The 15,885-nt window shown below is 45.2% G+C and overlaps 1 protein-coding gene across 1 annotated transcript; it reads left to right on the top strand.

Moving 5' to 3' along the window:
- Positions 1-896: 896 nt before the first annotated feature.
- Positions 897-4,222, top strand: LOC147456182 (putative F-box protein At2g36090). Its single transcript, XM_086514732.1, has 2 exons — positions 897-1,749; positions 2,801-4,222. The coding sequence occupies exons 1-2, from the start codon at positions 1,705-1,707 to the stop codon at positions 3,950-3,952; spliced, it is 1,197 nt and encodes a 398-aa protein (XP_086370858.1). The 5' UTR covers positions 897-1,704; the 3' UTR covers positions 3,953-4,222.
- The last annotated feature ends 11,663 nt before the right edge of the window (positions 4,223-15,885 follow it).

Below are 15,885 nucleotides of genomic sequence, written 5' to 3'. Positions count from 1 at the left end.
ACGACAATGCGCAGCGAAAGCAGGAACAGAAGACGAGAACGGGCAGGTAGGCTGAGGTGCAGGAGGGAGATGTTGAGACGAGATCGTGCAGGAAGGCTGAGCAGCAGCAGTAGTAGTAGACGAGGGTTGAGTTTTTTTTTCATAAAATAACATTCGCCTGAGGGCATGGTCATGCGAGGCTTAGTTATCTGTAAGCCTCGACATGCCTCACGATGGCAGGTACGACAACTCAAAAGGCGACAGGGAAGCGCAAGTAGTGAGAGAGAGGTTGAGGCGCAACGAGGAGAGAGAAACAAAGGGCACACCGGCAAGCAACGGGCATAGTTTTTCAACTATGGTGAAAAAGGAATAGTAAGTGTACTAAGCCGATGGCCTACTGCAAAAAGCTGCGCAACGTCAGATTTTGTCGACCTAGCTCACGAGAAACTAAGCCTTGCGTGACTATAGCCTAATGAGGTCAGCTTGAGTGGTTAAATGACGCGCTCTTTAGCCAATCTTCTACGTGCTTGCGTTCGAACACCGATACTACGTTTTGGAGAAATTGAAGAGCCAAGGGCAAGGAAGCAAGGGAATATGTGGAGATCCCGCTAAATAAAACGCGACAAGAACCAATATACTCCTAGTAGTGGCTCGCACTCAAATTTATTCATTACTTCTCAAGATTTCTCGCACATCAAGCTTCTTAGGCTTCCTTTCGAGTGGAGAGGCTACGCCTTCCCCTTTTCAAAAAGGAACATTAGATTCGAACTCAGGCCGTCGGCAATACGCCCCTCTAGTCCAATACCGTAACAGATCCAACTAACGCCCACTGGTGTTGCTAGGCTGCGTTCTGTTTGGTAAAAAAATAATAACCCCGTCAAGACTTTCGCCTTCGTCTCCATCTAGCTGCCGTCTTCTCCCATTATCGCTATCTGTCTGCGAGCTTGCGTTATTTGCAGCATCCCTTTCATTCCTTCGTGTTCACCACAGGAAGCATCTTTGGGAAATTCAATTGATTGGTGGCTGTGTAGATTGAATTTGCATGACTAGAATATTTTATAGTACCATCATTGCAGACATCTCTCTACAAAATGCCACAAATGCACGCTCGCAGACAAATATATATCTCCTCCATTCAGAGAGAGAGAGAGAGAGAGAGAGAGAGAGGTGTCTGTAAATGTGAGCGCATAATCATAGAGCCCATCTTGATAAGAGCTTGCATAAATAGCCTAGATAAGTAATAATCCGCGCTCCAGCCTCCCACACACTCTTCATGTTTGCTACCTGCCATTCCCCTCTTTCTTGATGATGAAGAAAGAGCCCAGTGACATTTAAAGCCAGATTTGGGGATCTGGGTTCAACCCAAAAGCACCTGATTCAACTTGGGTCTCTTAAGTATTTGCAAAAATTTTCAAAGAGCTGCTGATTGACTCCAAAAAAGCAGGAGCATGCATGGACTGGACCCCTCACTTATGAACCAGTCAGAAGAAGAGAGCTCATCTGCATCCTCATTACCTGGCCAGCTCTCTCTCTGAGTAGAACTTTTAAACAAGCTTTGGATGGTCTTTCATGAGAAAGCTGAGGAAGAAAGGACAGAAGGCCTGTATAAAAGAGTTTGGGTCACATCAAGGTAATTTCCGGGCGAGTCTGTCAAATTAGGGTTTCAAGAGCCCCAGGTTTCCTTCATCCTGATAAAGGAGGGGTTCTTCTATTGTAAGAAAGCTGATGAAGGACAGAGACCTGCAGGAAAGGGTATCGGGTCACATCAAGGTAATTCAATGGTGGGTACTGGGCTCAAGCCATTCGGGCTTTCTTAATCCTGATAAATCAAGGTTTCTGCCTCTGCTTATGGTAGAATTTGAAGAACACTTGCGATTAGGGTTTCCTTGACTCTGAGTGCTACACGTCTAGCCTTTGGTAGCGGCAATCTATCCTTTTCCGCTTCCAAATCAGAGTAACGGCATCAAGTTTTACCTGCCTTTTGGAGCTTTCCTGGGGATGGGTCGTGTCAACAATGCAAGGTTTCCATGGCACCTGGTTTGCGTAGCCCATAGAATTAGCAAGTGGGCAACTTGATCCACTTTCACTCACGCCCCGGGTACACACAAACACAACGCAGAGGCGCCCAACACTTAAAGACCCTAGCAAGTGGGCAACTTGATCCACTTTCACTCACGCCCCGGGTACACACACACACAACGCAGAGGCGCCCAACACTTAAAGATTCATGCAACATCGCAGACCGTAGCGCATGTCTCTCTCTCTCTCTCTCTCTCTCTCTCTTTGTCAGCGCAGACTCCAGAGCATTTGGAAAATTGATGACGGTGAGTGTGCATGAATTTAATTTGTTAATCCATCCTTGTCAGTTGCCTTCACGCATTTCCTTTCCCCTGAAAAAGACCGTCTGCTCGACGTTCGTTCTCGTTCTCTGCGGACAGCATCCTGTAAATCTAGCTTCTTCGGGCCTTTCACGGGCTCCATTAAAGTAGTAGAACTACCTCGACCAGCTAGTTCCTTTCTAAACGTGTAAGAGGTCTCTCTCTCTCTCTCTCTCTCTCTCTCTCTCTCTCTCGTGCATGAACACACACCCACACAGTCAAGCACGAACGTATGTTTGTGTGCTGCGGTTCTTCTCTGCTTTCTCATAGGTATGGTCTCTGCACTACGTTAGTATGGTCTACATGATGCACAGAGACATAGTCACACAGACTCTCTCTCTCTCTCTCTCTGTGCACATGCACACATTCACTTTCTGACCCACATTCCTTCCTTTAGCTGTGTCATTTGAATGCTTCTCAGTGACCCTTGTGTTCCTGTGCAGTGTAAGGGCCGCAATTTGTCAGTGAGAATCTCGGAGATGAGTAACATGGAGGTTGTCATCAACGACGACGTTCTCTATGAAGTGCTGAGCCGAGTAGATGGCTTAACGCTTGCAATAGCCGCATGTGCAGGGTCTGTTTTCCGCTCTATCTCTTTGGATGAAAGGATATGGGAACGCATATGCAACCAACAATGGCCTTCTACAAATGACCCACATGTTAAGTCCATAGCTTCTTCTGTGGGTGGTTTCCACAGATTTTACTGTGAATGCTTTCCCCTTATTGTCAATAAACAGCCCTTTGTCTTTGATATTGCGGACACCACCTTGAAAGATGCAGAGGATTGGTTTGATGATGAGGAAGACATGATTGAAGAGCTCTATGGCACATCACCAGATGATTTCATTTCAATTGTTGATGTTGTGTTCCGAGGAAAGCCGGTTGTCACAAGGGTCTTACATGGAATTCCAGGTGCAAGTGACTTTCATGGGTGGTTTTCGAATTGCCCTTTCAGAATTGATGCCTTAACCTACAATGATGAAGATGATGAGCAGGCCTTTGCTAGTGGGACAGTGATAAGTGAGGATCTTCCACTTGTTGTTTCTATAGAGAAAGAGAGAAAGGAGGGCAGGTTTTGGAAGGCTTTACGAGATGACATACGAGTGAGCTGGATTGTTGTAAACAAGAGGACCAAGCAGATGGCCAATCTGTCAAGCTGGAGACCTTTGTGTGGTCAGAGGCATTGGCCTAGCGACAAACATTTCTTGGTCCGCTTTGGGTCTATCTTGCCTGCCCACCCTTTGTTGTCCCGCAAAGTGGTTCAGTGCAATGTGGTTCTCAAATGCAAACTTCTAACCAACTGTTCTCTCACAGAAGCAAGAAAAAGTGCTTTGGTTATAACAGAGCTCAGCCTACAGCTAGAGGATATGGCAGGTGCCCACCTTAATGGGCGACATAGTGTGTTAGCTTTGATGGAGGCTTTGAGTTGTCGCAAAAGCATGAATCACAACGAAGTCTTGAAGTCTTACCGCCAATACATTAGAGTTCAGTCAGAGTTGAAAGAAGAGAAACTGAAAAGTGAAGGCTGGATTGACACCATATGCATTATTTGGGGGATCATCTCCTTTGTGTCATTTTTCTGCTATATGTTTTGATAGGGCAATTGGTACTTCGACATTGCTATGTGTGTAGCCGGCAGAAAGCAGCTGCATACAACAATCATTTTGGGATGTAGCTGAGAGCAATTGATGAGGAAGACTACAGGTTGAAGTATTTTGGTCTCTATTTACTTGGCGACCCTGCCATTTTGGTACCCTATGTGCTCTGATGCAGCTAATTTGTATACACTTCTCCTATCTACTTGTTAGATAGGTTTGTAAAGTAATGCTGACCAGTAATCAGTAAAATGACTAAATATTCCCTTCTATGTTTCTCTTTGGCTGTCTATGTTCAGTGTGTGTGCAAAGCCAGTTTCTACTTATTTAATATGAACCTTTTAAGAGGCAGGACTTGTACTTGCATGCATGTAGGTAGCTTCTGTTTGTTGTATCTCATCTGTATTATGCGGAGGCTCTAGAGTGCTGTTTTTTGTATGTGCTTCTAGAGCTCCTAAGGTTGTATTTTCTCTCACATTCCTGAAGTTTTTCTGGCTAGGCAAACGTTTCTTAGCGCTTTGTGCTTGGGATAGTTGTAGTTCAAGGTGATGAGAGGGTTCAGTTTTGGTGATTGTTGTAGTCAGGAAACTTTGTGAATTCTGTCAAAGATTGTGTATTTACACATTGTGCAGCTTGGTTTAGATGTAAACCATATATGTAAATTCTGTGCAGAGTTGTAGACGGGATAGCACTGCAATTTTCCTTTTGGAGATGTTGGTTTGTTTTACGGTGTCAGGGTTTGTGCTAGTATATCTCTGCATATGTCAAGAAAATTTGCTTTAGGCATGCTAGTTGCTTTGGGCATTGTATGTCCCTCACACTTTTCCTCTATTTATCTACTTAATTCTAATGGTAAACATTTTGTATTTGTTTCTTATTTGTTTCTGGAGCCGAGCAGCAGGTTTTGGAACTGGTGTGTGCACCTTCGAGAGGCTGTGTCGACTTTCGTCACAGCTGCCATCTGAGGTAGTTTACTTTTTTGACTATGCTCTTGAGTTCCAACAGCAAGCCATAGGTTCATTCTTGTGTTTATTCAACTTCGCATCTTTAAGGATTTGCAACCTTGCATGTGCCATGCATAGTATCTTTCACTTGGTTTCCTTGAGTGAAGATGAGAGTTCCCTTTATCGGTGCTGCCTGAAGATAAACAGTTATCTAAATAAGGGCTTTGCTAAATGATACTTTTTTGTTTTAAGAAAACTTGTCAAAAAAAAAAAAGAGAATAATGATGGGAATGTAAATTTTTGTTTGTTAAGTTGTATAGCTGCATTGTGAAATGTGAAATTAGAAACAATGGCACGAGAGTTACCCGAAATGCCGAACAGGAAGGACGATTGCCGTGGAATGGAGGAACGGCAAGGGATCCGGAACGGGAACGGCGTGGAACAGGAGGCATAAAAAACACCCAAATAATGCAATTTTTAGCATTATGTGTTTGAATACAAGTAGTATTATAGTCCTTTGACTCTAGTACTCACAAAAAACACGATTCGAAGACCATTCAACCTTATTATGACTTGATTGTGTCGTGTGGTGATGCGCGATCATAGTACATACCCAACAGACACAATCGTCATACACAACAGAGACAATGCGCGGAAGGTGAGCCTCAAGTAGACTAAGTGAAACCATTGACAAAAGCGTTTGCCCTAGGAGCTTGGGTGCAACCAGTGTCGGTCGTTCTTTTGGGCACAAGATGTGTGGAAAGAACGGCCGAACGTGCCTAAACCCGACTCCTAAAACAAAAAAATGCTCATACATAATAACACATGCAATTACAAATTAAAGCTCTCAAATAATTGCAAGAGTAGAAGTTAAGAGATAAGACTTGAAAGTTGAGCTATAACATTGAGCAAAAAATTAGTTTTCGCTTAATTTTGGCTAACAAGGCCCACCCAAGGCGCTACAAAAAGGATAAAACTCAAGAGACTAGAGAAGTCTACACTCTAGAGTGCCAGGGCCCAAAAGTCTAAAGGACTCAAGGCTAAAGTCTAATGTACTGTAGTACAAAAAAACCAAAGGTGACATATACCATAAGGAGACTACATAGGGGGCAAGCCGCAATACAAAAAGGTATGGATAATGGAAGTCCTAAAGTCTCAAGACTCAAGAGCCACCAGCCTGAGAAGCCTCCCAATTAGTAGTAGACGATTGTACGTCATGCACATCCTCCAATGCCTCTCATCAAGCTCTGCGCTTGGCTCAGCCTCGGCCATGGAGGAAGTACTTGATGTCGGTGCCTTTGTATCTCTATCTGCCTGAGGAGCCTCTTGCTCCATCTCTAACTGCGTAAAAGGATCTGTTTGTTTAGTCGTACTCTTGCAAAGCATTTTCAAATTTGTGCTAACAAAGACAACATCATTTGCCTTCTCTACTCTAATCTGATTCCTCTTCTCGGAAGCAATGTGGCTAAAAGTACCTCAATTGCTCCAAGCATGAGGTACGAATTGACTGGCTAGAATACGGATCGCCAGTCTTTGAAGCTCAGGGCCATCATAGCCATAGTCCTCCCACCATAGCATTGAACCTATCTTCTTGCGATCAATTTGAGCATTTGGATTGCCAAATGATCCCCGCATCTCTTTGTACTGTCTCAATTGATCCTTGACAATGCGTCGCCCATCTCTGTATAGAACCATCTTGTTCAAGATCTTTGTACGTTGATTCATGACTTCTTTATCTGTCTCTTGCCGCAACTTGGAACTTTGGATCCACCAAGTATGCTGGTCCTTGCAAAGGAGAGGCATATGAATTCCACCTCGAGCTGCAAAGCGCATGGATCTCTGCATGTTGCTCTACATCCGGCTCAAACTGTGCAAGCTGCTCGATCATGCGGTCCATGGCCTCATAAACCTTGCCAATGCAAGGCTCCATGCCATCCACAACCCGAAGCAAATGAATCACCGGTTTGACTTGTGCGTCTAGACTCTTGAGCTCCTTCTAGATGTTAGGTGCAGCGGAATGAATGTTTGAACTTTGCTCAAGATGAGTGCTCCGAACTGTGTTCAAGGTTCCTTTTGTTCTTATGGAAGGGAGAGCCTTCCGTTCTTAGTGAGAGAGTGCAATGTTCACAAACAAAGGAATGGAAACTGTGCGTGCAAGTGTATGAGACTGAGAGATAGCGAGAGAGAGAGAAGAGAATACGATACCAGAGACGTTGTAAAACGCTCCTCCGAAGGCCCCACTCTCTATGGCGAGAGTGGTCTACTTATGATTGCACAAATCTCTACAATGCTTGGACTTGCCAACGATGTCGACGACGATGAGGATGACGACGAGACGGTCTGAAATCTGAACGCTAAGGGCTGAAATCTGCAAATCTTTATTTGCTGAATTCTGACTCTTATGTCGGTGACGATGTTGATGGCGACGATGCAACGACGACGCGCTAAAAACGCAGATGCTGAAATCTGCGTTTCCGGGCTGAAACTGTAAACCTTGTGGAAACTGACCGTGCGGCGAGGGACTGTTGCGGGAAGGTGAGATCTGCGAGGTTCGAGACTTGATCTGCGGTGTCTAAAGGCTGAAAACTGAAAACGCTGATGGTTCTTGAGTTTCTGTCGCGGAGAATCTGCAAAACACTAGGGTGTGAAGCAGATGCAAAAACGCTAGGGCTGAAAATCTGGAATCTATCGCCGTTTGTCTTCCCAATGCAATACGTTGGGATGGTCTGATGTCTTGCTGTCGCCGGAATCTGCAAGTGCAAATTGCTAGTTGATCTGGTGTTGAAAACGCTTAGGTACTGGATCTGCTCCAAAAACGCCAGGTCTCTTGGGGGGTTCTGCTGAGAAGGTGCCTGTTGAGCGTGTGCTCTTGCTGCCTCTTCTGCCAATTAGTGCTAGTCTAGGTTTGCTTGTATACAAACTTACTCAATTTGCCCTACCTACTTTTTAACAAAAGTCACTTAAAAATAATAAGTGAAAAATATCAAAAATAGGTAAAATAGGCTAAATGCATTGGAAAATTCCCTTGATGGATTCTGATGGGAATGCTTATGATCACGCTGTTTGCAACCAGAGGATATGCATCTAATATAAGTGACTGGACATGCACGGTCTGCGAACAGACTCTCAAAAGTGCCAGATCACTTCTAAATCTAGACTAATTGGACTGACTGAACCCTTGTCGTGCTGTAGCTTGTCCACGGACACATGGGTTGGATGTGTCACGTGACATCCCCACCTTTTCAAAGTGAGGTACTGGTACCGAATTGTATGGCGTCGAGGGAGATCGCCAATAGCATCCGGAATTTTGGAAGGGACTCTTTGTCGGCATACTCGGATGTGTGGGTCGTGCGGTACTTGAGCTTCATAAAGGTCTGTAACGCTTGCTTCTTTGGGCCGAGCCGAAAGCGACAAAGTCTTGTGTGGCTCCTTCAATGCTTCAACTTCGTCGAGTGTCATGCTTCTTTCTTCTTCAAGAATCTCCATGGCTGAAAATTCCTGAAACCATTTCCAACACAAAACCATGAACATACCTATTCCATGTAAAGTGAGTGGAAAAAATCTTGTCGTCCTAATAGATTGTGCATGCAATGTAGATGAACAAATAGATGGAGTGTCAACCCGTTTACCACACACACGCAAACAATGAGATTGAACCTTTCTCTTATGATCTAGAGCAATCAACTGTGGCAATTCACAACGGAAATGCCCATGCTTGGTGCTCATTCTTTCTTGTGCTCTTGCTACGACTGTGTCGTGCCAAGGAAGGGACATGAAATGTGACTTCCTTGAATGCCTACTTTTCAGCTTTTCATGAAACATCGGCATACATCCGTGCTTATTCATGAGTGAAACGTGCTCAACGTACAATATGTCATGCCTAGGAAAAGGGATCACATAAAGACGTTGACGAAAATACAGGAACCGATCACGAATGAAACACTCGAACAATGCGTGCATATGAATCATGCGAATACATAATACTTCCTGTGAGGGTTCTTTGGACCTAGGTTCGAGAGTCAAGATCGGTTCTTCTTGTGAGGGTTCTTTGGACCTAGGCTCGAGAGCCAAGATCAGTTCTTCGTGATTGATCGAATTTGCAACGAGGTTAGCTTCGCTAGAAAAAGCATCAACTAACACATCATCCTTGTGAACAATCACACCATCTTCATGCAACTCATCATGCTTGTGAGAAATCACATCTTGATCATGCAAATCATCATGCTTGTGAGAAATCACATCTTGATCATGCAAATATCATGCTTGTCATTGTCATCCAAATCATTGTGCAAATCATTGGCATTCAAATCATCATGCTCATCATTATCATTTAATTCACCATGCTTCTCATGTAAATCCTGTGTGTCATGCTTGGGAGAAGAAGGGAGTGACAGGCTTCTTTTCTTGATTCTGTGCAAAGTACGCCTGCACTTGAGAAAAAAGTCGCCACAACTCTTTCATGTGTCGCGCTTGCTTATGCTCATACTCTATTGCTGTCTTTCTTTCTACTTCTCTTTTTGCTTTTCTTTGTGCGTGTCTGCGATTCATTTTTGCTTATTTTTTTTGCGTGTCTGCGATCCATTTCTGCTTTTCTTTCTTTGCATTCACGATCAAATTCTGCCATTCTTTTTGCTTGTCTTGCTTCGCGTTCTAACTCCCTTTCCATAAACATATGCTCCAACTCCTCAATAGGAGTTAGTGCAATCCTTAACGTAGATGGGGAAGGGGGAGGGTCGAAAAAACCTCCTGGTGGGGAAAATTCTTCTTTGCCTCTCTCATGCTCATCACCTCCAAGCGAAGTATCCATTCCGCTTCGAGTGATGACCAATCACCATCCACTGAAGTCTTGGGTTCTTAAGTTCACGAGGAACTTGGGTCTGGGGTTCTTGAGGGTCTTGAGTTCTTGAGGGTCTTGAGGTTCTTGGGGTTCTTGAGGTTTTCTTTCGCTTACAATCTGTGTTTGAGAAGGATCTTCTCTTCACCCGAGTTCGGCTCTTTTCCGCGGGCGCACCCCTTAGCGGCCTTGCACTCACACCAAGGTTGCTTTTTCCCACCTCACGTCGATTGGCTTGCCGCTAAGTGCACGGTCCGCTCTCAATGAGTGAAAAGAGGCACAAGGGGAGGCTGGACAAGCCCTTCTTTTTTGGGATTCCTGTCACTCTTCAGAAACACGATTAGGAATCGACATGCCCAAGCGAACTTGGGTTCGTGCGACCTCAACAAGCAAAAAAAAATTATTGTGATTCTTGTGGTTCTTTGCTTGAGTGATACTTAACACTGCCAAAGCTCTTATACCAATGTTAGGTGTAGCGGAATGAATGTTTGAACTTTGCTCAAGATGAGTGCTCCGAACAGTGCTCAAGGTTCCTTTTGTTCTTATGGAAGGGAGAGCCTTTTGTTCTTAGTGAGAGTGCAACTATCACAAACAAAGTGAATGGACACTGTGCGTGCAAGTGTATGAGACTGAGAGATAGAGAGAGAAGAGAATACGACACCAGAGACGTAAAACCCTCCTCGGAAGGCTCCACTCTCTATGGCGAAAGTGTTCTACTTATGATTGCACAAATCTCTACAATGCTTGGACTTGCCAACGATGTTCACGACGATGAGGACGACGACGAGACGGTCTGAAATCTGAAAACGCTAAGGGCTGAAATTTGCAAATCTTTATCTGCTGAATTTTGACTATATGTTGGCGACGATGTCGATGGCAACGATGCAATGACGACGCGCTGAAAACGCAGATGCTGAAATCTGCGTTTTCCAGGCTGAAATTGTAAACCTTGTGGAAACTGATCGTGCGGCGAGGAACTGTTGCGGGAAGGTGAGATCTGCGAGATTCGGGACTTGATCTGCGGTGTCTAAAGGCTGAAAACTGAAAACGCTGATGGTTCTTGAGTTTCCGTCGCGGAGAATCTGCAAAACACTAGGGTGTGAAGAGATGCAAAAATGCTAGGGCTGAAAATCTGGAATCTGTCGCGGTTTGTCTTGCCAATGCAAAACGTTGGACTGGTCTGATGTCCTGCTGTCGCTGGAGTCTGCAAGTGCAAATCGCTGGCTGACTGGTGTTGAAAACGCTAGGTATTGGATCTGCTCCAAAAACGCTAGGTCTCTTGGGGGGTTCTGCTGAGAAGGTGCCTTTTGAGCGTGTGCTCTTGCTGCCTCTTCTGCCAATTAGTGCTAGTCTAGGTTTGCTTATATACAAACTTACTCAATTTGCCCTACCTACTTTCCAACAAAAGTCACTTAAAAATAATAAGTGAAAAATGTCAAAAATAGGTAAAATAGGCTAAATGCATTGGAAAATTCCCCTGATGGATTCTGGTGGATTCTGATGGGAATGCTTATGATCATGTTGTGTGCAACCTGAGGATATGCATCTAATATAAGTGACTGGACATGCACGGTCTGCGAACAGACTCACAAAAGTGCCAGATCACTTCTAAATCTAGACTGACTGTACTTACTGAACCCTTGTCGTGCGGTAGCTTGTCCACGGACTCATAGGGTTGGATGTGCCACGTGACACCAGAACTCAAGATCCTCTGCCTTCTCTTTGTACAAAATCTCTGCAACAGTCTTTGCATAGGGGGAAGTGGTGAACTCATCACCGATGAAAACTTGTTGGACCGCATTTTGACATTGAGACAACGTGCGCCCGAGGAGAAAGTTGAACACGAAGCGGGTGTCTGAATACTTGAAGAACACTTTGTCGCCCGACCTCTTGAGGTACTCGCACCGAATGAAATTGTGATTGTTGATGAAGGGCTCAATCTTCATTGCATTGGTGCGATCCATTATAGCTTGCCGATGTCTTTTAAAAGGTTGTTCAAGCAGTGTGCCATGCAAAAAGTACAGTGTGACATGCGTATAGTGGCTCTCTACAATAGTTGCTGCTTCGCTGTTTGATGTCTTCCCATCTGTGACAAAAGCCTTTACATGTTACTCCTTGATTGTCTCTATGGTTGTTGTCCACTTTGCGGCGAGGACATCGGCACCGGGGGGACTTGAAACTCTATGAAAGTGCACAAAGTACATCTCTCCACTCGAGTATGTGACGAGGCCATGAATGGATCTCTTCCTCGTATCGCTCTACCCGTCGGCAATGAGGGAAACGCCATGTTTTGCCGAAAGGAGTTGAAATATTGAGCGTTGCTGCTCCACGACCGCCTTCTCTCAATCGATTAAAGTGGTTTCGTGAGCTTCTGAAGATGGTGGCACATAGCGTGTGCCATACTCTCTTATCTGTTGCACCACAACTTTTCAATACTCCGACCTATTTTGATCACACATGGAAGATGCTAGTGTCATTATTCATAGTTTAGAGATCATAGTGGCGGAAATGAAGAGAACGAAAGAAACGAGAAAGAAAATCGATAAAGCTTACCGAGCCGTGCAAATGGGATATGGTTTGATAAAAGAATTAGGTAACGGCGACATCCACCTCTTCCTTCTTCTTTGGATCCTAAGAGGCCTTTGGCGACAAATCAGGCCGGATGAAGACCCACCGTGTAGTGTGGAAGAAAGGAAAATGAGGGTCTTTGGGTCGATAGCTTTGCGTGCTGGCTTGGATTTGGGGGTTGAATTGCCGATCCTTTTCCTCAAGCTTCTTCCTCTTATTGGCGCTTATGTTGGTGCAAAATCTCACCTTATGTGTCACAAATTGTTGATGCGTCAAGCCACTGAAGAACGAAGTCAACATGGAGATCCCGGTCGAGGGGCCTAAATCCTAGAAGCAGTAGAAGAAGCAGGACCAAGCAGCAGCATAAGAAAATTTGCTGAGAATCCTATTTTTAAAGAAGAGTTTCCACCAACTTATGGGACCCTGTTCGATGAGGACCAAGGGACTAAAGACATTAAAATTAAGCATGACCAACACACACACACACACACACACACACAATTGCGTGGACAATCGATGATGTGGTAGTTGTACGGATGTCCCGCAATTTGCTCTAACATGCTGACATGGCAGCTGTACGTGTTAGATTTACACCACTCTGCCCTTCACATAGGTCTAGGGCACTTCTTTGTACGGCTAGTGTCTCCAGATTGGCCACCCACAGTCTAGGTTGTACCTTGTCGGGCCGCCCGAGTTTGGGGTTGACGGCCCACTTGAGCTGGGGACCCACCTTGGGCACTCCTATATATGGGGCCAGGGGGTAACCCATTTCTCATATAGCATCTGGCATTGTACGGGTCTCATGTTCTGGTAGTCAGGGAAGCTGATCGCCCCCTCTTTCCCACATCTAGCGTTTGTGTTTCTCTCTCTCTCTCTCTCTCTCTCTCTCTCTCTCTCTCTCTCTCTCTCTCTCTGCCCTAGCTTTCGCCTTGTGCCACCCATGTCCCCCCCTAGGCGAGGGCAGCCCTTGGGAGGGCGTTAGGACCTTAGCCCTGCCCCTTGCCTCAGTTCGATGACCTGCGGCACACACTTCGCCTCAGGCCAACAACTTACAACACACACACCTTGCCTCGGTTCAACAGCCTGTGACACACCTTGCCTCAGCTCAACACACACAGGCCGTGCAGCTCTACAGAGCACTTCGACTGTGGAGCGATTGTGGAGCGACTGCAGAGCACGTCAATGCTTCAATTTTGGAGCTTTACAGGTCGGCTACTGCATTTGACGCCCATCCCGGCTACTGCACAGATCCGAGATAGCCGTGCCACTTGCCATTATGTCCTACTCAAGGAGTTTGGCAACCTGAAGCTTGATTTTGTATTTTTGGTGGGGTGTAACCCTAGGGAATGTTCACAAGGTCTCGAATGGCCAACACTAACAATGTGTGTGCAAACTTGCATCCGGACCATGTCTTCTCCTAGTACCCTAGCCCACAACCGCAAGAGCTTTCTTGCGATGGCAGTTGCCCCAAGAAAAGACCCCTTTGCTCGCCAAGATACACGGATCACAATCCTAGAGGCGCAATCCAAGAGCTAATCAAGGAGAACGAGTCGCTTAAGCAACGCATGCAGTTGCTCGAGGAAACAAAGGAAACTGAGAGTCAAGATCTACTTGCAAAAGCCTAGAAGGTTGAAGCTTCCCTCACCCAAAGTGTTGTGGCAGTACAAAACAAATGCCTGAGGTAACACACAAGCAACTTGACATTCAAATACAAAAAGCACTACAAGAAAACCGAATGCAAGAGTCTCTTGGACTGAAGGTCAGGATTGGAGGGCTCAACTCCCCATGGTGCACTGAGGAAGACACTCGAAGAAGCCATCACTAAGCTCAATGATATTCTCCAACCAATCTCTTGGATCAACGATAGGAACAAACCAATGCCACCTAAACAATGTATCCTTACATTCAAGGACAAGGAAACGCGAATGAAGCTACTACGACAATCTCGCCTCCTCAAGGGAAGAACACTTTGGATTGCCGAGGAATTGACCCCAAATCAACTCAAGCTCAAGGCAAGTTCCGAGGACGTAGGCGTGCACCTGTAAGACCGAACGTCCCATACCACCCGGTCTCACCTCCTCGAGGTGACCTCGCGCACTCCTAGCCTCGCGGGCTAACCACTAGCACTCTGTCAATGGGGGTTGATAACTGCAAATGAGGCCTTGGACTCCCTTTTATATAATGGCCGGCCACACTGGCCGTGTTCACACTACTTCCGCCCGGACACTGGACGCCTATCCCGACGGCATTTGGGCTAGATCCCCTCTCCTATGAGCGGGACATAACATACTTCTCCCCGTAAGAACCATTGATGTTTTCATCAATGAAGTGGGGGTACTGAGCTTTCAGAGCTCTAAGTGATTCCCGAGTAGCAACCTTTCAGATTGACCCTTCCATTTAATTAAGTACTTGTTGTAAGCCTTTTGGCGCGAATGACGTGTACGATGATCTAAAACTACCTCTGGTTCTTGAGGAATATACTCAGTTTGCATATCTGGCCATACATTTTCCTCGATAGGCACGACGACGTCGGCTTCGCCCAATTTTACTTTAAGGCGATTGACATGAAACACTAGATGTATACTAATATCCAAAGGAAGAGCCAGTTTATAGGCAACTTGGCCATTTTTCTTTGTGACCAAGAATGGACCACAATATCTAGCTGAGAGCTTATAATGCTTTCCCGTTCGCATAGTCTTGTAATCCTTGGGTATCTTGAGATAGACCCATTGTTCCACATCTAGAGTCTGTGGAGATCTCTTTTGATTAGCATAAGTAGTGACTCGATCACGACCCGTTCTTATACTATCCTTAGCCAATTCGAGCATTTCTTGCATATCATACAGGAAATCACGAGCTTGGCGTTCCTTGACTTTCTCTAAGCCAATAGCAATCGGGGATTTAGGCTCAAATCCATACATTAGCATGAACGGGCTAAATCCAATAGCAAAATGCTTGCTACTATTATAGGCAAACTCTAATTGTGGAAGATACCTTTCCCAATCAGACTGCTGTGAGAGACATAGACTCTCAACATGTCCTCTAACGTTTGATTCATCCTCTCAGTTTGTCCGTCGGACTCAGGATGGTCAGAAGATGACATACTCAACTTCTTCTGAAGATGAGCAAACACATCTCGCCAAAATCGGCCAGTGAACTTAGTATCACGATCACTGACGATATCCTGTGGCAGACCATACAACTCATAAAGCTGGTTGACAAATAAAACCGCCAACTCATGGCTTTTTATTGTCGACTTCGTTGGTATAAATTTTACCATTTTTGTGAGTCTATCGACCACAACCCAAATGGCGTCATTGCCCCAACTAGTATTTGGCAAATCAACGATGAAGTCCATGAAAATACATTGTCACTTGGCATTTGGAATTTCCAATGGATGTAGCAGGCCAACTTTCCTGAGGCGCTCTGCCTTATTGACCTGACACTGAGCGCATCTCTTCACATAGCTCTCTATGTAAGAGCGCATTCTTGGCTAATAAAAATATCGCTTGACCAAAGCCAAAGTTCTTTGAATGCGTGGGTGCCCAACGCTAGGAACATCGTGGCAAACTTTTCCATTTCTGAAC

This window comes from Adiantum capillus-veneris, chromosome 6, assembly GCF_014529385.1.
Source record: "Adiantum capillus-veneris isolate H3 chromosome 6, ASM1452938v2, whole genome shotgun sequence".
Taxonomy (NCBI): Eukaryota; Viridiplantae; Streptophyta; class Polypodiopsida; order Polypodiales; family Pteridaceae; genus Adiantum; species Adiantum capillus-veneris.
This window is presented reverse-complemented; position numbering and strand designations above follow the sequence as displayed.